Genomic DNA, 23515 nt, shown 5'->3' on the forward strand with positions numbered 1-23515 from the left:
TACCTCGAATCCAGCGTGCTACTCCGGTCGTACATGCCCGGAATCATGGCCCCACCCCCGTCGTTGAACCCGTTGTGCGAGGGCAGCGGCGACGGCGGCACGATGTGGGACAGGTTCAGCGTTTTCTCCGGCTGCTCGGGAAACCGCGGCAGCACCTGATTTGGCTTCTCCGGCACACACCGGAAGCTTTTCCGCAGCGAGTGACCGATCTGCTTGCTGGGGCTCTTGTAGCTCGAGTACTCCTTGACCTCGTGGTCGTTTTGGTGGTTCAGCGAAACGCGGCCCTGCCAGAAGCAGTCCTGACAGAGTTGGTACGCGTGACATCGCTGGCACCGGTACCGGAAGCCGGTGAAGTTTTCCCGCAGACAGACGGAACAGATCGTGGGATGGACCACGGTTTCGACGGTGGCCAACCGGTGCAGCAGGGACAGCCACACGAGACAGGACGGGCCGGGTTCGGACATGAGCGCCGCCATGAAGTCGTTGACGGTGATTTTGTTCTCCACGGGGAAGATTTCACTCTCGAGCGCTTCCTGGTAGTGGAATGTGGGCGATTCGAAAACGGCCGCCGGAAGGGCCAGCACCTCCCGGAGGAAATCTCCGAGCTTCCAGTGGATCAGCTGGCCGGCACCGTCCGAAATTTGTGAGAAAACATCTGCAAGAAAGAGAGTTGGTATGAATTAAGAACCGACATTCAACGATCAAAGCAAGCGTGTCCGTACAGCGCAGTTTGTCCACCATCTTGCCGGCGCACATGATGGCGAGCGCGACCTTGATCGAAAACACCCGAATCTTGCCCGAGTTGTCCCCGGAGTAGGCCGCCAGCAGCCAGTTGAGCAGCAGGCTGGCCTTGGAATCGACCGGCACCTGCTGCGTGGGGGGAAGACGTTTGTTCAGGTTGTGGTAGAGCGACGAAACGAGCGTCTCGAGCCGGCTCACGCTGACCTCGTTCTGCGGTTCCAGCGTGTTGAGGCCATTCTCGCGGAACGCCTCGATCACGTTCCAGATGTCCACCAGGTGCACTGGAAAGAAAACAAGCCGTTTAAAGCATAAAATCAACCAATGAATTTCGTCCAGTGTAACAGTGTCTTACAGTTGGTGGACTTTTGGACGTAGCGCAGCTTGCAGGCCGTCCGGTACGACGCGAACCGGATCGTGTCGAACGACTGGATCTTGAGGTCCTGCAGGATCGCCACCCGCGGCTCCATCTCCATGTCCGAGTGTGGAGCAGGCGGAGGGGGGCTGAAATCAAAGTTGAACAGAAATGAAAAATATGTGTTAGTCATGAAAATTCTTTTTGTTTTTGTTTTGGTTGCCTCACTTTCGGATGGAATGAAAAAAATAATTTGGTTTTGCTTTACAACAGGTTCCAATTTATTAGAAGGATGTGACTACATATTTACAATGAATATTTTAATCCTGACTGAATAACTATCATAGACTACTTTCAAGGAAATATTTGAGGAGAGGCTAGAGAGAGACTAATGGTAATAATATGATTGAATATGATTTATTTGGATATAGCTTTTTGTTGATGCTGTTTGCTACATTTTTCAAAAAATTGTTGGCTTATTCTAAAAACTGTAACTGTTTTGAAAACTTCAGTTATTTTTACTCAAACTATTAAAATTAAATTTTAATAAAAAATATGATTTTATTTTCATGTTTCAGGCTCAAAATAAACTCTCAAAACTTTTTAAAATCAAGACAAGAAGCATTGAAAATCATTTTAAGGCTTAAAGGATTTTTTTTCAAAGGTTTTTTTTTTCAAATTAAAAAAATTTAACAATTATTTTCAAAAAAGTTGCCCAAAAAGGCTATAACTTGAAAACGGTGCACTCTATGAAAATTTCACTAATTTTTTTTTGCGACCATTATAACGATTTTTTGAAAAAAATCAGTATTGTTTAAAAAAATCATAACTCGGTCAAAGATTTTTTGCACATTCTGGATATTTCTGAAAAGTTTGCATTTTATATACCCTAAAACATATCAGAAAATTAAAAAAATAAATAAAAATAGTGTTTTTTGGCAAATTAAGTTTTAGTGACAAAAAGTGAAATTAAAAATCACCAATTTGTTTTTATCGTGTATAATGTTTTTTCAGTGTCCTTATCCATATCTACAACTTTGTCGATGACATTAAATCGATCAGAAAATTCCTTCAAAAGATAGAGATTATTGAATTTTCATAAATCATTTTTGTTTGCACAGCTGCCAAATTTGTATGGAAAATTATATGGACAAACTAATGATGCAAAATGGCTTCATTGGGCATACCGAATGCACCAAAAAAATTCAACCGGATTAAAAAATACAAAAAAATCGAACGACCGAAATCTCAGAGAATTGCTCATACTCTTTTTTTATTTTCAAAATTCAGCTTGATGTTTAAATATTATATATTTTTTGTTTTAAAGAAACCAACTGAAACAAAAAAATAATCTGGTTGTTTCCAAATATTTCACTTGATTTTAAATTGATCTATATACACAATTCATGCCGATTTGATAATTCACCGAGAATTGCTAATTAGTCACACTGTGGAAGCAGCACCATTTGTCAATCAAAAGAATGGCCCACCAACCGCCACCGCCACAATGATGGATGATGTCTTCCGTCACTTTTTATTAGCAACTGGCGCTAATCGACTACGACCAGCCAATGTTAATGAATGTGATTTGTGGGATATTGTTAACAGCACTAATTTGATGTTCTTTTTATTAATTTCATTTCTTTATATTAGATTTTTTTTAAGTTTTAGTTGCATACTTTAAATTTGTTTTTAATTGTTTTTATTACCACAAGTGTAATTTCAAAAATTAAAAAAGTGTTGCTGGACCAATTTTAACAGATACTGTTTTGACCCCTTTGGGAATGTTTTCCATCCCATGCGTGTGGACTGTTGAGTTGGTCGGCTCATAAATCTTCGATAATAATTCGAGATCCACTCTTAATTAAAGGGCGCTTGCTTTGGCAACATTGTGTTCATTGTATACGTCTATGGCGAGTTCTAAATAGAATTATTGTGTGTCAAATTAGATCATAATTCAATAATCTGACAGTAGAAGTGCGTAGGTTGGGACATATGAAATTTGCTGAAGTATCACTCAAAAATGTTTTATTCTAATTATTGCAAACTTTGCACCAAATTCTCCACCCTTGCAAATAATATCTGCACACCAAATATTTGCACACTTGAAATCTTACCCCTTCTCCCCCCGCTCGCATATAATGGTGCGTGTCTCTACTGAGCTTTGATGCTTTCGAACACTTAAGAACAGTTTCAAACTAGGGTGTGTGTCTTGGATAGTTTTTTTTTCTGCTGTAGTTTGAGGTGTGCACTTTGTTGGAGAGCATTTCCACAAATTGCACGATTGTCTAAAAATCTCTGAAATCCGCAATAATACTTTATTACAAAAAATACATTTAAAAATATTGGAAATTTAATAACTGAAAAATGGAAAATTTAATTTTGACAAAAAAAAAGTATATATTTAAGATCAGGAAAGTGTTGAATTTTTCTTGGATCTGATCAATTCAGAACAAATACATTTCTGAACTACATGATATTGAGTTTCTACCGGTTCACCCGCCAATGCGTCAACATAATCGATGAGATCACGCCGGTCGTCATTCCGTTTGACCTGAGCAAAGAACAGATGAGACTGTGTTTACCAACCAAATAAATCACTGCCATTTGTGAAACACACGTGCGAAGGTCGTGCAGCTTCTGTGATGTCATATGATTTATCTTTTTTTTGCTTGAACAATCCTAAGATTTTTTTAAATATTTGACAATGTAAAAAGTTTTAAACAATTTTTTATTAACTTCCTAAAATTTTGACATTTTCAAATTTATCACCTGAGCAAATAAATCAGTTAATAAAACTAAAATAGTAGTTTATGCAACAAGTTGCAAAAAGTGGATTTTTTCAGCACGAGTCGTACATTTATCCAACGAGGTTCACCGAGTTGGATAAATACGAAGAGTGCTGAAAAAATCAAGTTTTGCAACGAGTTCCATACAACATTTTTTGCAATTTCGAAAAACACCCATTGAGTGAAATTTTAAGTCAAATTTTCATGTATTTTGTCAATAAATCGTTTAAATAAAAAAAATGTTCAAAAGTGTTACTTTTCGAAACAAGTGCTGAAAAGTTCAACTTTTCAGCACCCATTTCAGTGCTGAAAAGTAGAACTTTTCAGCATTTATTTTGAAAAGTGTTGCTATTCGATTCTGTTATTTTTGGTACAGAAAAGTAGGCTATTTCGTCGTTCAAGAATGACAGGAAAAGTAAGTAGTTTCACGACGGAATTGCAAAAAAATACTTTAAAAATCTTCGTAGGAGCAAATCCAAGAGACTAAACGAGACTCCTTCTTCAAAGGTTTATCACGTAGGTAGATTCCCAAATTCAAATTCTGTCTGTGTCAAACCATCGAACTGTCTGAATCGGAAGCGATAAAGGGCCATAAATTACAATCATCGACCTCACCCTATACCTCAACCAACTCGACCAACTTTGACAAAAAGTTCATTGAAGCGCACCTCCAGAAAAGACAAGTACCCATTTCGTCGTCTCCTTAATTGTTATGGATTGAGAACACGGCGATGTTGCCGCATCTGGCGTGACGACGGTATTAAATTTTAACGGCGCCGCGCCGGTCGTGGGCTAATTTATCGCATTTTCACGAATAACGCACAACCCATCGAACGGGGTTTTAGATCAGCTGATGCGCTTCGTGTCGCGGCAAGATTTACGGTTCATTTGTCTGGGAGAAGCGGAACACAAAAAAAGTAGCTGGAATCTGCTTTGATATCCAGATATAAGACTTGATATAAGTTGATATAAGTTTCTATTTATAGACGTCTAAGAATGATCAAAGGATGGCATTTCCCAAACGATAGCAGCCGAATCTTCTAACAATTTTGTTCTTTCCATTTTCGCAAATCAACTTTTCTTTGTTTTTTTTTTTATTTGGATGTATTCCCTATGTTAAAAAAAGTAATTTTTCATCATTATTTTGTCCATAGAAGTCTCCATACAATTTTGGGGGCTGGTGATGAAAATAGGTTTGTATGAATTTCTGTATATTGAGAAGGAATTTTCTGATCGATTTGGTGTCTTCGGCAAAGTTGTAGGTTATAATTAGGACTTATCGGAAGAAAGTCACATGGAAAAACAAATTTCCGATTTTTTTATTTAAATTTTTATCACAAAAAGGTGACATCCCAAATTCCTAGGCAACTCGGGCTTATACAATCATCACATCACATGGCGAAATCCAGTCTGCAATCCGCAAAATCACCGTCCAATTTTGATTTAAGCAAAATTTTGGATATGTTTTCTAGGACTTAAAAAGATGCATAGTGCATGATCCAGAGACATGATTTTTTGAAACAGTAGTATTTTTTGAAAATGTTGGAACAAAACCGAATTGAATTGGCAATCGAAAAGTGTACCGCTCTGAAGTCGCTTTTTTGTATATATTGTCGATTTCTTTTCGTTTTTAAAAATACTTCTTAAATGAAATGAAAAGAAAATAATACTTATGAAATGCTGAGCAAATTTCCTACAATTTTCTCCCTGTGACTTTGAAAATTAGAGAATTAGTTTCTGAGATACAGCTTCACAAAGAATTCGAATCGATAAAATGAGTTTTTCTAAGTGTCACATAATTAACCTGCAAGTTCCAACTGACGATATCTCGGGAACTATTGGTTAGCTTTGGAATGTTAAAAATGAAGCTTTTGTTAAATTTTATGATCTTTTCAATAAAAATAATTTTAATATCAGACATAACTTTTGAAAAGGTCTTCAAATAGACAATTTTCCCTGTTTCATATTTTAGACCAAATTTTTAACCTTCAAAATTACTTTAATTGAAAAGATCAGAAAAATTTCACAAAAGTTTCATTTTTCAACATTGAAAATCGAACCGATAGTTGTACAGATATCGTTAGTTAAAAATTACAGGCTAATTATAGGTGACACTTGAAAAACTCATTTTCATCAATTCGAATTAGCCTATCTCATGAACTAATTATCAAATTTTAAAAGCCTATGTTAGAAAATTGTAGAAAATCAAATTCAGGGGCAGCTTTCCTTCATGAAGTATAAAAAAAACGAAAAATGTTTAAATTTCCGAAAATTGTAACCTAAAAGTGACTCTAACTCTAAAACGGTGCACATTATCATAAATGAGGTAAAATTACTTTTCGGTTGCAAATTAAATTGAGCCTAAGAAAAAATATTTTTTTATGACATTTTTGATATTTTTTAGAGTTTAACTATTTTTTGTCTTAGTTAGTCCTTATTAAAATTTACAACTTTGCCTTAAACACCAATCCCATCTCAAGGTACAGATTTTCACGAATGATGCTAAATGGCTACTTTTGACATAGGGAATTTATGGAGCAGTTCTCTACGGAATCGGTCTTTTTTCTTTAATTTTAATTTTTGTATTTTTTAATCCGACTGAAACTTTTTTGGTGTCTTCGGTTTGCCCAAAGAAGCCATTTTGCATCATTAGTTTGTCCATATAATTTTCCATACAAATTTGGCAGCTGTCCATACAAAAATGATGTATAAAAATTCAAAAATCTGTATCTTTTGAAGAAATTTTTTGATCGATTTGGTGTCTTCGGTAAAGTTGTAGGTATGGATACGGACTACACTGGAATAAAATGATACACGGTAAAAAAAAATTGTGATTTTTTTATTTAATTTTTTTCACTAAAACTTGATTTGCAAAAAAACACTATTTTTATTTTTTTTAGTTTTTGATATGTTTTAGAGGACATAAAATGCCAACTTTTCAGGAATTTCCAGGTTGTGCAAAAAATCATTGACCGAGTTATGAATTTTTTAATCAATACTGATTTTTTAAAAAAATCGAAATTTTGATCGCAAAAATTTTTCAACTTCATTTTTCGAAGTAAAATCGAATTTGCAATCAAAAAGTACTTTAGTGAATTTTTGATAAAGTGCACCGTTTTCAAGTTATACCAATTTTTAGGTAACTTTTTTGAAAAAAATCACAGTTTTTCATTTTTTTTAATTAGTGCCCATGTTTGCACACCTTTGAAAAAAATATTTTTGAAAAGCTGAGAAAATTCTCTATATTTTGCTTTTTCGGACTTTGTTGATACGACCCTTAGTTGCTGAGATATTGCCATGCAAAGGTTAAAAAACAGGAAAATTGATGTTTTCTAAGTCTCACCCAAACAACTCACCATTTTCTAATGTCGATATTTCAGCAACTATAGGTCCGATTTACAATGTTAAAACATGAAACATTCGTGAAATTTTCCGATCTTTTCGAAAAAAAAATATTTTCAAAAATAAAAAATCAAGACTAACATTTCAAATGGGTGTAATACTGAATGTTTGGCATTTATCAAAAATTCACTAAAGTACTTTTTGATTGCAAATTCAATTTTACATCGAAAAATGAAGTTGAAAAATTTTTGCGACCAATAATTCGATTTTTTTAAAAAATCAGTATTGATTAAAAAATTTATAACTCGGTCAAAGATTTTTTGCCCATTCTGGAAATTTCTGAGAAGTTGGCATTTTATGTCCTCTAAAACATATCAAAAAATTAAAAATAGTGTTTTTTGCAAATCAAGTTTTAGTGACAAAAAGTCAAATAAAAAAATCACCAATTTTTTTTTACCGTGTATCATTTTTTTTCAGTGTAGTCCATATCCATACCTACAACTTTGCCGAAGACACCAAATCGATCAAAAAATTCCTTCAAAAGATACAGATTTTTGAATTTTCACATATCATTTATGTATGGACAGCTGCCAAATTTGTATGGAAAATTATATGGACAAACTAATGAAGCAAAATGGCTTCTTTGGGCATACCGAAAGCACCAAAAAAGTTTCAGCCGGATTAAAAAATACAAAAAAAATCGAATGACCGAAATCTCAGAGAATTGCTCTATGGACAAAGTTTCATCCAAATAAAAAAAAAACGCAAATTGAAAATCGCGAAATAATTTGTGAAAATGTAGAGAACTATTCTTCTTTGAATAAAATATGTTTGCCAAAATTTTTTGCTACTAATTTTTTTCTTGAAAATTTGAGGGGGAAGACAAAAACATGAAAAAATTTAATTGACCTGAAACAAACATAAAAATGTTCAAAGTTACTTCCAATCAAAAGTTCAAAAAGCAAGCTATCGCGACGCTCCATTCACATTAGGTGCCACGAGCCACGAAAATTCAACAAACGCTCAATTTTGATAAACAGAAACCAGCTTGCATTGGATGGCCTGCGACCATCGATTATGGTGACACCAAATCGCCATCACTAACTGGCGTCATCACCTTTTAGTGATGTGGGCAAACAGAAACGCTAAATCAGAGTTGGTGAAAATTACGAGATTTTTTGCAATTTTTGATAATTTGAGCGATATTTGTGAAATTTGTTATAAACTTTATTTCTTAAAATAATACTTGAATTTTAACCTTGTTCAAAAAATCTAAAATGAATCTGCTGAATAATAAACATTCCCAAATTTGGCACGTCCATTTCGTCCCAAAACGAGGGATGCAAAGTGAGTGAAATTCCCTGTTTCGGACTCGCAGCAAAGCAATAAATCGGTTGTAAATTTGGGCACCCAAAAACGGTCATTCTGGGCCCGAAACCAGTCACTGTTGTTTCAATCTAAGTGAATTTTGTTTTTGCACCCAGAATCGTAAACATCGGTCGTTTTCCGTCACGGTTTTTTTGAGCTTCGAAAAAGTGAAACAACTTTGTTTGTACAAAATTTACGATCGCTCCCCATTCAAGGGGCCATCAATTAATGGGGAAAAAAACCGGTCGTCGAAAAGTTCAAAAGTTGAAGATTAGTTTCGCCTCTCCAAACTTGCCAAAGTTTGCTTCCAGACTTGGCGCGGGGAAAAGTCGATATTTTTTCCCCCGGTCTTCTTCCTTGTGTTCAAACTGATGTTAAGATGCGATGCGAGAACGGGCCAAAGTTTTGCGTTTACATGGTGATGATAAATTCCGGCGAGGATTTAGTAACGATTATTAATGGGTCTTTCAGTAGGGCAAAGCTTTTTATTTGGGGACGTGTGTGGAAGCTTTAGCATGGGAAGGAAGGAGGAAAAAAAAAATCGCTGAAACGAGTCGATTTTAATTGAAACTGTTGTCATTACCGGGCTCAACGAGCATGGAATTGACTTTGGATGGTGACACAATTTGCACAATCTATTTTTAATGGAGGTCAGATCATGAATATTTCTATTTTCCTTCTTCTATTTAATACTTTTGTGTTTGATTCATTCCCTCGCAACCATATTTTTAAACTAAACTTTTTCTGTTTTTCTCGAGTGACGAAACATACTTTTTACTTCCAAAAATAAAAGAATGGAAAATTAATACCTTACAATATTTTTTTGTTTTAAATGGTAAATTTACATAAAATTCCTTAAAAAACGGCTTTCAGAATTGGAAAAAATCTTTTTTTTGCAATTTGAAATATTTTTTTTTTTAAGACTAGGAACCAGCCATAAACCACGTGGACACTTTTTAGGAAATCTAAACCCCCCCCCCCCCCCATCGACAATCACCAACAACCCCCCCCCCCCCCTAAGTGCCCATGTGGTTTATGGACGGAAAAAATTGTTCAGTTTTTAAAATAACTTTTTGTCTTTGATTTTTTTTATATATGTTATTTTATGTCTCCTAAAAAAATGCCACCGTTTCAGAAAATTCCAGAATAGGCAAATTTATCATCAAAAAGTTTTTTAGTGACATTTTGATGAAGTGCACCGTTTTAGTCATTTTAAGGTAACTTTTTTGTCGACCAAAATGGTGGTGATGAAATATTGAAAAAATGCCTCTTTATTTAATAGGCAATCAACCTTTCAAATTCCACTAAAATTGGGTGCATAACTCGAATTTGATGTAAAAAGTAAGAAAGTAAAATAATATGTACATTTTTTTGTGATTCGATTATCCGAAGTCCCATACAAACCTTTGGATAATCGAACTTCGGATATTCAAAATTCGGATAATCTAGTCTGAATTGTATTTCAATTAAAAAAAAAAACTTAAGTTTTTCCATCTTTAAACATTGAAAAGCTGGGGAAATTCCCTACATTTTGATTTTTTAAACTTGGTTCTTACGGCCTTTAGATGCTCAGATATGGCCACGTAAAGATCAAAAATAGAAAAAAAGGATTTTCTCAGTGTTGCCCAATGAGCTCACGTTTTCTGATCACTGATTCTCGAGAACTAATAAGCGGATTTTTAACTGTAATAAATGAAACATTCGTTTTCGGAAAGTTCAGGATTTTTTTATTTAATTCAACTTTTTTTGTTTAATTGTTCAACAATAAAAAAAGAAGTAAAAAGTTGATTTGACCTTTTTGCGATTTTATCTGAAAAAAAACAATGTATTTTTCTAAAAACCATAACTTGGTCAACAAGATTTTTCGCCTGTTTTGGAATTGGAATAAGTGACAAAAGGTAATTTAAAAAAAATAGTTTTTTTTCGGGTATAATTTTGTTTTGGTGTAATCCTCATACATACCTACAACTTTGTCGAAAACACCAAATCGATCAATCGATTCCTCCAAAAGGACAGGTTTTTCGAATTTTAACATATAATTTTTGTATGGAAAGCTGCCAAATTTGTGATGAAAATTAAATAAACAAACTGGTGACACAAAATTGCTCCCGGAAGGAACAAAAAAAAAAAATCGGACATATAAAAAACTAAATTTGAAAATCGTCAGGCTCATTTCGTAGAGAGTTGCTAAGTTGCGTGAACCAGTAAGCCAATTATAAATGCTTACTTTTCCTACGTGATTTTTTTTAAGTTTATAAAAAACTAATTGGAAGTGCTCTTTGCTAAAATGAGAAATGGCGTGTTGTAAATAGTAATATCTTAAAAAAAGATAATTTATCACCAAAAACAAAATAAATAAATAAAAAAAGTTATTGCAAAGATATGAAACAACAAATATGTTAGATAATTATTAGAGTAAAAATAAAAAAAAAGACAACAAGATAAATAAAAATTTTAAAAAGAAACTATAAATGTAAAAATAAAAAAAAATAAAACAAACAAGTTAAGTATATCGCAGAAAAAAAAGTTGCTCAATATACGGAAAAACAAATTTATAGCAGTAGAAGGTTAAAAATCAACCAGCAATTAAAAGTTTCTTGAAGCACTTAATGTCTTGCTCAAATTGTATAAAACATTTTGTCGAAATATATCTTCTGGCAGGGTTTATATTATCAAAATTTAAGACTAGTCGAGAAGGTCCTTTCAGCACCTATTTAATGATGCCAAAAATTAAGTCAGGAGAAGCAGATTCTGCATATTGTTACACACATTTCGACCCTCCCCCTCCCGCTTGAAATTCTACGTCATTTGTGAATGGCAAGGTTCTGTTTGTGTTGTTTAAAATGAAGTTTAAACACAATTTGTATTTTTTAAATTTTACTTAAGTCGCTGTATCTCAGAGCAGTGTTACCAGCTATTCAAACTCAATAACTTACTGGAAACATTTTTTTTAAATTACCGTAAACCGGGGTGACTTTGATAGAATTTCAATTTTATTTTTGGAGTATTTTCCAACAGGTAAGGTTTTCCTCAAGATTATTATTTTTAAAACATGTACTGGGGTAGGCCACACAAAGTCCATGCACTATTTTGGAAAAAAAAGTTTTTGCAATAGTGTTTAGAAAAATGATTTCTTAAAAAATTCTATGTTTAAATTCCGGGGTGACTTTGATAGTCATAGTTTTTCTTGTCAAAATCATATTTAAGATGTTCAAACTTTATTTGTACGTTAAATGTACCATCACTGAAGTAGCTGATATAGTTTTTAAGAAAAAAAAAATCAATGTTTATATTTAGTTAACTAAGTTTATAAGCTTTTTAACAAAAAAACATATAAATTTTAGGTAAAATTGTTAAAAGAAGAACTTTACATGAAATTTGTAAAAACTAGTTTTGTTTATAAAATTATCGATTTATATTGCATTTTATACTGAATTCGAAGCACGAATCACAAGTTTTCACATTTTACATGAAATTTGTTCAACTGAGATTGCCTATAAATTTGGAGATTTATTTAAGTTGTGTTTTAAAAACACATATTATTTATTATTTACAAATTTATTTAATCTTCTCCTAGTGGACAATTGTCCAAAGAATCATGTTCATTGAGAAAATCATGACACTTTGAGAAGTTTAAAATAATGACTTTCATCAATATTTTCTTAACTATAGTTAACTAACTTTTTAAACTTTTAAAAAATTTATTAAAAGTTCTTCTCGTGGTATTTTGAACACTTCTCTACCATGGTCAGTATGATTCTAAACCATTCCTTACGTATTTTAATTGTACTCTTCATTTTGCGAAAAAATCGCAAACCTATCAAAGTCACCCCGGCTATCAAAGTCACCCCGTTTTACGGTATCCTTTTAACGATATTTATCCAAATTTACAACAACTGAATAGTTTTCTCTTAAGTGATCATAACTTTTAACAGTGTTGCCAGATCTTAAATCGACTTCAGATCAATTCGAGTTTAAATGTACTCTTGAAAAGAAAAGATTTACAGAAAATTATTTATAATAAAATTGTTTATGAGTCCACCTCAAAAAAGCAATTTAAAATGCAGAAGGAAGATAATTGTCGTCCGTTTTCAACAGAACTGCTCCACGGGTAGATTCAAATCGTTGCGACCTGAATTCCGGTGGGCGAGATATATGGTTACGGTAGCCGTCATCTTTCGCTGACAAAGTCTTTACGAGGCCAACCTAGCACATATCCCATCTCTGGCCGATTTACCTTTCTTCTACATACTATCATGCCCAGCAGCCTGCATCGTCCTTGAATAGAGCTCTAGCTAGGTGGACTACATACATTGTAACATATATTTAGAACGATGGGTACACGGTTGAAAAATCTCTTATTTTGATTTTTATATAAAAATTGTAATTTGTAAACAATGTTTTATAAAAAAAATCTCAAAATTTGTTTTTCAGAGTTTGAACACATTTATTTAAATACTTTTATTTAGTGTTCACCCCCCACAACTACAGAACGAACATATTCAACGCTGTTTGCTGCTAGTGACAGGTTTTACCAGGAAGCTTTCCACAATGAACCGCTCACCCCTCTTCCCAAGTTTTCTTCCCGAAGGAAATCGCTCCCCGTCGGGAGAAAACTAGGACAAGCCAGGATAAAATGAACTGGACACAGCTGTTGTTGTTCAAAACCCGAGCTGGCTGGAATCCCTCAAGACAAGCGGGAAAATTGTGTTGCAAGTCAGACTGAGGGATTAAAAACACACACACTGGAGTTGGTTTGGTGCAAAACAATACACCCAAAGAAGGCGGTTGAGAGCAAAATGCTCTCAATTTGGAGTGAGAGGATAATGCTCCCAAATTAGTGAATGTTTGTTTTGCTTTGAAAGTGAGAGTAAATTGATCTTGTTTGAGAGCATTTTCCTCTCAGTTGTTTGCAGCGCAACTTTGGGTGTAGCAAATAAAATAAGTATTTTCCTCTTTTTTACTTTTGCTAGAAAAACAATAAAAAGGACATGCGCGACATAACGACTCACGAGGAAATAAGCGAAGGTAATATTTTTTTCTTCTGAAATGCGATTTCAATCTTGGGCTCGAGGGCTGAATATCAACGATCTGAAGATGCTTTTGAATTGGGGGATCAATTTGGGGAAATATGTTTTCGTTAGATCTTTTACTGAGCGCAAACAAATTATGGTAAGCTTCAAACATCAGTAAAGATTTAAATTTAAATTTAGTATCTGATAAGGAAATGTCGAAAAATAGCTCAAAAGTATTCCCAAGTGTCGCAATTGCTCGACATTCCGAAGCCACGCCAAGATTCCTGGTGCACCCCCGCCTCCCCCATAAGAAGTTTATTGCGTGTGGGCGGCAGACTCTCCGATGAGTTGGATGCCGCGAGATCAACAAGCATTCCTCGACCGCCACCCCCGCAATAGATGTTGCCCTGTGATGTGGGCTTCCCAGAAGAGCAAGAAGTAAACAAACGAGACTTTCCCTCGGTACGAGGTGAGCAAGGTGCAGCGTGGACTTTTTTTTTGTTGTTGGCCTTGACAACTGAAGAAAAGCTTAAGTTATTTGTGTGGGCGAACTTTTATCGAGTTTGCTTTCTGAACGGAAATCTTGTGGAAATTTGACGATGTTCATAGTGATGCTTAAACATAAAAATCTAATTTTTCCTTTTTTTTAATAAAAAAAATTTAAAATTTTCAATTAAACAAACAAAAGTAAAACACTTTGTAGACCGTCGAGGGTTAAGTTCAAGGGGAAAACCTACGCAGAATCCGCCGAAAATCAAACTCTCTTCTGCGTCCACAATGTAAATCTTCTATGGTTAGGCCATGCATGATTTGAATATTAAGTGTCAATGGGTTGTGTGTGTGTCCGCAGCATAGAAATGGGAAAGGGCTTAAGTGGATTTCATGTTTCAAGATAACTGTTTTGGGAGTAAGGTCACCTATAATAGACTTTTGCGGTAATTTAGCAATGGTTGGTTTTTGAAGATTGAACATAGAAATTTTTAACATTTTCTATAATTTATCTAAAAATCCATGAAGATTGAACCACTAGTTGCTGAAATACAGTCACAAAAAGAAAAAGAAACTGGAAAAAGGGATTTTTGGTTGTCACTCAAATAGCACTGCAAATTGATCGGATTTTCAATGTCAAGAATTTGTTTAATTTTGTAATCTTTCCAGTTAAAAATATCATCAATATTTTTGACTAAATACTAACATTTGAAAAGGGCCTAAATGTACATGAATCCAACTTCAGGTCGATTTACCTCGAAAACGGTTCGTTTTATCAAAATTTCTGTAAACTATTTTTTAAAAAAAGAGCGATTTTCTTTTCAAAGTTTCCAAAAATCTTTTTTTTAATTGGCAACATTGCCAAATAGTTATTGCCCATGCTAGGTTTATTCAAATGTTTTTTATCAATCATCTAAAACATATTAAAAAAATATCAAAAATAATAATTCATTTCTTGTGTTAAAAAGTATTTTTTAGAGTGTACCTTTTTTCCCGAAATGCCTTCTCACCTACCAACAATTCGAAAAAAATCGTTCCTAAAATACAGATTCTAGAATACTCGTAAAAAATTTGAATCATGCAAGAAATTTTTATGGTTAACTATTAAAAATTTAGGCCGTTGCAAATATTTTTCTAAGTTTATGCCCCCCCCCCCCTTCAAAAATGGTCCGAAAATCAGGGGGCAAACAAAAAGTATCTTAAAATGCTATTAAACTATTGCAGTCAGGCCCCCTCTCTCCAACACTTAATTTTTTTTTATGAAAATGGAAGTCTAATCAACTGAAAACACTATGATATTGATTCCTGCATTGATGATCAAATTTAGCATTGTTGTGGTCATTTAAAAATATTTCGGCTTTTTGTGAAATTTCAAGTTTATTTTGAAAAAAAAAAATAATAATTTCGTCAAAACCTAGATATTTTAAAAATTAATAATTGCAAAACAACTCGACTGGTGGAAAATGCATTTAAATAAACCCTTTTCAATGATTTGCTTGTTATTTAAATTTGTATTTTTTTTATTTTTTTGCCACTTATTTTTCTTTTATAATATCCAATTTTACATTTCAGATTAATCTTTTTGGATTAAATGCTAAACGTTATTTTCAATAAGGCTGGTACAAATTTTATTAAAAGTTTTTGTTAAGCCCCCCTCCCCTCTCCTTTTCAAAGTTGGCCGAAAACTCAGGGGTTAAAAAAAAATATTTAAAAAATAAATCCGAAATTTCAAGGGAAATCTAAGTGCAATCAGCTGAAATCAATTTCTCCTGCGTTTATAATCTTTTTCAGCATGTTTGGGTTGATTAAAAAATCTTTTTAATTTTTGAAAATTTTCACTAACATTTTTGTTTTCGTCAAATCAAAAACAGTTTTTGCATTCAAATGGTGAGACTTTTGCTTGTTATTTTAATCATTATATATATTTTTTTTCATTAATTTAAATAATAAAATTCCATCTGGTTATGGGTCTAATTTGTATTATGTTAGAATTTTATTAAAATTTTACCACCACCACAAATAAAACACATTTCCGATGTAATAACATTTTCTCATGGTTTGTTGAGGTAATATTACACAATTGAAAAATATTACGCCAAAAAAGTTTAAAGGCACCCAAAATTTTACATTTTTTTAATGCATGAAAATGAATTTTTGAATCATAGAAAAATATTAACTTTTAGCGACAGAGCAAAATAACACATACAATCATTTGACTCCTCACCACCTCTCTCATTCGCGGCAGAGCTCATTCGTTTAAATTCTCCAGAAAATTCGATCACCTTCCGCATGGCTGCATTCAACTGATTGCTGTCACCACGCAGCACCGCACAGACAAGAAAAAGAGAGAGAGAGAGAGAGAGAGAGAGAGAGAGAGAGAGAAAGCAAGAGCAAGAGCATGTGCGTTTGTGTCGCGCGGCTGCTCGAGTGTCGAGCTCGGCAGTCGTTCGTTTCAACTTCGTGCGCGTTCACTGGCAGTCTCTGCGAAGTGACGATCATGACTTGAGATGCTTCAAAATGTTTGGCAATCTCTGAGGAGTTCATCTTTTTTTTTTACTCTCTAATTATAATATTTTTTATTGCAAAACAGCGTAGAAAAGTTGAATTTTGGAAGGTTAAAAATCTGATAGTATTTATTATTTTCTATTGAATTGCACTTTTTTACCCATTAATTTAGATACATACATATGAAAGAGATAATATTTAACAATCAAATTTTCTACTATGAAACATCACAGAAACATTATGACCAGTTTAGGGTCACCTAGCTTAGTATTGAAAATTGGGAATTTTAATTCAGATTGTTCAGTAGAACAAAGAATTTTGGGGAATTTTAAAAAGAGTCGATTCTGAATTGTTAAAAAATTCACATTTTTTAAGATTTCTAAATTGTTATGAAGCAATTTTGTTATAAAATTCAATTCACGCTGTATATTTAAATTTTGAACCTGAAGCTAAAAAGTTCAGTAGGATGAGTAAAACAGTTTACCAAGTGGCTTCAAGGCTTCAAGTACAGCACTACACGCCATAAAATATTCAATTGCCGGCTTGTGTGGCATCTGGCAGCCATTCATGAGCACGATGGTCCACTCGAAAATTCATCGGAAAAATAGTTTTTTTGATTCGATATACCTGCAATATATCGCGTTCCCCAATTTCGGACACAGACGAATTCTATCAAACCAATAAATGACGCAGACATTCCATCAAAAACATGCATACATCGGTTTCGGCAGACATTCCAGCAGCCAATTTATAGCATAGGGGAAAGTGGTCACAATAAAAGTTTTAAGTATCAGCGTAAATTTAAAAAATCTAGTTTTTTTAGTTGAAAATCGACAAGATTTAAATAAAAATTTGTAAAAATCAACTAAAATAAAACAAAATTGATTCACTTTCCCCTAATCTGACCAGCTTCTGGTTGGAAACTGCCGCTTGGGTGGCTGATCCCAGGTGCCCACTTTCGTTCTCGTCGTCGACCACACGAACCAGACCTCTGGTCTGGTCCGGAGAGAAAAACGCTTTAATCCGATAACGAAAGCAACAGCGAAAAAAAAAAATGGACGCAAGAGGTTTGCCCAACATCAAACGATTTTTCCCCGGTCCCGATCCGGAGAGTGATGTGCTCACCACTTTTTACCTATAGGATCCCGTAAGTGAGGTTAGGTTATCCGTAAGCCGAGGGATCCCATATTTCATCGCACGGTTCGTGACCAGGGCCGGTGCTTGGCTTGAGAGCGCCACTCGAAAAGTGAAACCGTTTGGAAATATTTGGTTGAAATAGAAATAGAAGTTAATGTAATTCGTTGCGAAACTCGTTTTTTTTTACCGAGTTAGGTAAATACGACAAGTGCTGAAAAAATCGAACTTTTCTGCACAACCCATGCGAAGTAAACGTCAACCCTGCCCAAAATATGCCTCTGTGCGGTCGCAAAACGTTTCCAGTCGGCATAATATTGTCGCGCTTAATGAGGCGTAACTTGTGTGCAGTACCTGGACCACGAAACGGTTGCAATGGTGTGGTGTGGTACTTAGGGTTTATTGACATTTCCATTAAATTTCCCTCTGGGATAACATTCCAGAGGTTCAGGAAAAAAAGCAGAACTTTTAATTTTCTAGCAACTTTAGTGGCAAAAACGCATTCCATAATGGAATCTTCCGTATGAATCACCAATAAAATGGAGAGAAAAATCATCGTTTTTTGCAGATTTACGGCTACCGACGTTCAGCGTGAACAGTGTGACATCGGAAGCAGACTGGCGCCACTGCCAACAGACTTCCCCATGCATTACTCTCGCTGGTTTGATGGACGGATCTGGAAATATTTCATTTCTGTTCAACACAGTGTCGTCGCAAGCTTTGTTTCCTTATCGCCAACGGGGATTTTTTTGTTGCAGGATTTTAGTTTTATCTACTAGGATAGGGTTACCTTATAGTGATGCAAGATCGTTATCGTTATTCCGATAATTCTATCGGCGATAATTTAATCGACGATAACGGACGATCGCTTATATTTAATATATTTCTAAAATTGACTAAATCCAACCAAATTATTTTGAATTTTCAAGTTTCCTCTTAGAAAATATTTTTTTGATAATATGGTGAGTTTCTAATTATAAATACTAAAAAAATATGACTAACGTCTCTAGTGTTCCAACAATGACAAAGTATCGTATTTTCTCGAAAATACAAAAAATTGTTTAATTCGCAATATGAGTATCAAACGATTTGAAATTTTGCATGCATTTTCACTGTTTTAGAGTTTTTTGAATTAAATACTCAATTTTTTACAAAATGCCGTAGTTTCTCGAAAATACTCAAATTTTTTATAATTCGCTATATGGGCATCAAACGATTCGAAATTTTGTAGGCATTTTTACTGTTTAAGAGTTTTTTTGAGTGAAATACTAAAATTTTCACAAAATAATTTTTTTTTTACAAAATACCGTATTTTTTCGAAAATACTCGAATTTTCATAATTCGCAAAATTTTGCATGCATTTTTACTGTTTTAGATTTTTTTAAAATGAAATACTAAAATTTTCATAAAATACCGTATTTTCTCGAAAATACCAAATTTTTTATAATTCGCAAACGATTCGAAATTTTGCATGCATTTCACTGTTTTAGAGTTTTTTATAATGAAATACTAAAATTTTCACAAAATACCGTATTTTCTCGAAAATACCAAATTTTTTATAATTCGCAAACGATTCGAAATTTTGCATGCATTTCACTGTTTTTGAGTTTTTTGAATGAAATATTCAAATTTTCAAAAAATGACGTATTTTTCGAAAATACTCAAATTTTTATAATTCGCAATATGGTCATCAAACGATTCGAAATTTTGCATGCATTTTTACTGTTTTGGAGTTTTTTGAGTAAAATTCGAAAATTTTCACAAAATACCGTATTTTCTCGAAAATACTCAATTTTTTATAATTCGCAAACGATTTGAAATTTTGCATGCATTTCACTGTTTTAGAGTTTTTTGAATGAAATATTCAAATTTTCAAAAAAAATGCCGTATTTTTCGAAAATACTCAAATTTTTATAATTCGCAATATGGTCATCAAACGATTCGAAATTTTGCATGCATTTTTACTATTTTGGAGTTTTTTTTAGTAAAATTCTAAAATTTTCACAAAATACCGTATTTTCTCGAAAATACTCAAATTTTTATAATTCGTAATATGGGCATAACACGATTCGAAATTGTTTATGCATTTTAACTGTTTTGGAGTTTTTTGAGTAAAATTCTAAAATTTTCACAAAATACCGTATTTTTTTCGAAAATACTCAATTTTTTATAATTCGTAATATGGGCATAACACGATTCGAAATTTTTTATGCATTTTAACTGTTTTGGAGTTTTTTGAGTAAAAATCTAAAATTTACACAAAATACCGTATTTTTTCGAAAATACTCATTTTTTTTATAATTCGTAATATGGGCATAACACGATTCGAATTTTTTTATGCATTTTTACTGGTTTAGAGTTTTTTGAGTGAATACTAAAATTTTCACAAAATACCGTGTTTTCTCGAAAATACTCAATTTTTTATAGTTTGCAATATGAGTATCAAACGATTCGAAATTTTGCATGCATTTTTACTGTTTTAGAGTTAATTGAATGAAATTCTCAAATTTTCACAAAATACCGTATTTTCTAGGAAATACTCAAATGATTATATTATATTTTCTACTTTTATTTTCTACTTCTGTTTTATTTTCTACTTCTGTTTTATTTACTACTTCTGATTAATTTTCAACTTAAAATTTATTTCCCTCGGCGTCTAGTGGCTTTCCAATAATTAGTTTTCAAAATATTGAGGTATTGACGGATTTTTTTTTTTGCGAAAAAAAACTTCTTGTTGGGACTGTACAATTGGTACATTATGAAAATTTAAAATGTTTTTACAGAAGGTCAAACATGCTAAATATGATTATAAACGCGGAAAATGCAGTTTAACTGGTTTTCAGTTGATTAAACTTTAATTTTCATTAAAATTTTGAAGTTTTTCAAAAAAAAAAAACTTGTTTGCCCCATGATTATTCAGGACGACTTTGAAGGGGGAGGAAAAATAAAAATATTTGCAACGGCCTTAGTTAGAAATAAGTAACAATAAGATTTTTTTTAATCTGGGGGATATTCCAGAAAATAACGGCTACAAATTCGAAATACTTATTTAACCGTGTGATTTTATTATACTTTTTATTACTAAAAGTTGAATTCCCAAATACCTTTTTTTTTAATTTCGAGGTTTTTTATATGTGTGGGGACTAAAAAAGACATATTTTGAGCCATTGTGCATGATGGTGTAAAATCTGGTTCCAAAGATATGATTTTTTCAATATTTGGTTTTTGAAAAATAACGAAAATGTGATAAATTAATATTTGAAAAATATATTTAGTTGAAAAATTAAATTTTCAGCCGAAAAGTACTTCACTGATTTTTTGATAAAGTGCACCGTTTTGGAGTTATAGTCACTTATAGGTTATAATTTTTGAGAATCTTAACATTTTTGTTTTTTAAGACGTATCTCAAAAAAAAAATTGTCCAGTTTTCAAAATCTCAGAAAAAAAGAAGTAAGAAATTTTGTCAGCTATTCAAAAATATAAAAAAAAAAATATTTTGGGAATCCAATTTTTAGTGATCAAAAGTCTGTTTTTTTCGTGTACCTATTTTAGCCGAAAAGTGTAGAAAAAAAAATCAGTCGAATATCTTGGAATTGGTTGAACAGATTTATGCCGGATTTGCTCCATTCGGTCTGGTATGGGGTCCCATGAGTCCCTATCGAAAATGATTAAGTTTGATAAAGTTCTTTCAAAGCTATACACAAAAATAGTTTTTTAAAGATTGAAAAAAGGTTGAGCGGTACATAACCCCGAACTGAATTATTTTTAAACTACCTTTGAAAGCTTTTGTTTTAAAGCTTTTTATGCATGCATTCAGTCTTCAACCTTAATCAATGTGCTCACATCCTCTCGCTCATAGTTATTTACTTCACACACATATTTTTTCTAAAAAAATAAAAAAATCAATCCAAATAAACAAAACATACCCTCTCCCCCACTCCCCATCCATACAACAACCCACACCACCACACCCAACACCCCCCCTCTCTCCTCTCCTCTCTTCTCATCCCCAAAATCATATACAATTCCCAACCTCTTTCCTCCCTCTCACTTCCTCACTCTCCACACCAACCAAACCATCTTCCTCCCTTCCACTCAAAAAAACCCATAACACACTCCTATCCATCACTCCCTCACTCCCACATTATACCCCCCATCAAACAAAAAAAATAAAACTCTCCACACACCCACAAAAACCTAAAATAAAAAAGTATAACTCACCACCCCCCTCATCTTCCAACCCCCAACAACACCAACCAACACCACACCACAACCACCTCTCCCCCACTATACCTCCGTGTATTTCCCCCTCGTCTCTCTCTAGAGACTGAGATATAATAGAGACACTGGTGATCAAACCGTACAAGTGCAAATACCCTGCGGTGGCAAAAACGAGTCCTTGCTTGTTGTATGATTTACAGATAGCACTTTACTTAAGAGCTGTCTTTCTTCGTTTTTTCAAGTTTGTTTGATTTGATTCATTCATACAATTTCAACTTGAAGAAGAATCACAATTTCTTTTTATCAATTGTCAAAATTTACGCCAAGCTAAAAAAAGGATTTCAACAAAACGTTTCCAATAATAATTATTACAATCAAATGCAATTCCCACCTCATAATCTTCACAATACCAAACGGAGCGGTAAAATGACTGAACTGAACTGAAATTCAATCGTTTTGCAGGTTTTTCCCCTTGACTGCAAGTTCCGCTCTTTCAAGAACACACACACACACGACACTTGTAGCAATTTTTTTGCACTTTACCATTCACTGACTTTTTAGCGCCTAATATTTATCTAAACTGGTTCAAATGAAGTTGTTTGTTTTCGTCTGATTACTTGTACAGTGAAGGATGGAATTTTTCAAGGAAAATTTGCTCAAGTTGTTTTCCTAAAAAATTGGCAAACTCATCGCATAATGGTAAGGAACAAAATTTGGGGCTCCAAGGGAGGCAAATCCCGCAAGCACTTCAACGAGCGCAGACATTAAGAATGATGAGTTGGTTAATAAACAATTTTTATAAATAAAGTTCTAATTAGATAACTTGGTTGATTTGACCCCTTTCTATAGCATCGTTGCTCTGATGGCACGTCGACGAAAAGTGGATTCGTTACCAACATTCCTACTCACTCTCTATGAGATCTGCAGCCTGACAAGGCGGGCGCCGATATTGGTCATTCATCGAGTTAAATGATCTTTTCTATATTTTTCTCACTTGTCCATCAAAGGGCTAATTTATTCACACCGCAGTGCCACCCATGAACAACTTGTGTTTACACGCTCGTTTGCTCCCGTCCCATACTGGTCTGTGATTTTTCTTCTCTTTTTTTCCTGCGTCCACTCTACCCTTCGGGGTGTAGATTGCGGTCAGTATTAGATGACCACTGTGTGGTGGTGGTTTTACAACGAATAGGGCGTACAGCTAATTAATTTACCACACCGGTGTCAACTTCGCTGTGATCAGTTGAAACTACTCAACTTGAATAAGAGGCAGTAATTAGAGGGCAAAACGTATCACTTTTCATTAGCAGTTTTGCGATCCAATCAAGCAACTAAATCCACTGCAATTAAATTTAATTTCTAATTTTCACATTTTTATTTTTCATTTTCGCCACCATCTTTGTTGAGCACAAGCAGCCAAATTTTTCCAATTAACCCAAACGACTTGCAGAACTCGTGGGCTCCCTCGCTTTTCTGTCTGCACAAATTTGCATCCTTTCAAAAGTGTCACACCGAACGAGCGTCACACATCTAGTGGCACTTTCGTTTCTTTGAAGGGA

At 33.8% G+C, this 23515-nt stretch overlaps 1 protein-coding gene across 8 annotated transcripts in view; it reads right to left on the reverse strand.

Annotated features, from left to right (window-relative positions):
- The window catches only part of LOC120418920 (dystrobrevin beta), a 66046-nt gene that overhangs the window by 16772 nt on the left and 25759 nt on the right, over positions 1–23515 (reverse strand). For all 8 annotated transcript variants that reach the window (XM_039581480.2, XM_039581454.2, XM_039581461.2 and 5 more), the window contains 3 exons: positions 1094–1242; positions 723–1022; positions 4–655 (listed from right to left, as the gene is read on the reverse strand). In XM_039581480.2, coding sequence (XP_039437414.1) covers positions 4–655; positions 723–1022; positions 1094–1214 — 1073 coding nt within the window. In that variant the 5' untranslated portion in view covers positions 1215–1242. The remainder of the gene's footprint in view (positions 1–3; positions 656–722; positions 1023–1093; positions 1243–23515) is intronic.

Source organism: Culex pipiens, chromosome 3 (assembly GCF_016801865.2).
Source record: "Culex pipiens pallens isolate TS chromosome 3, TS_CPP_V2, whole genome shotgun sequence".
Classification (NCBI taxonomy): Eukaryota; Metazoa; Arthropoda; class Insecta; order Diptera; family Culicidae; genus Culex; species Culex pipiens.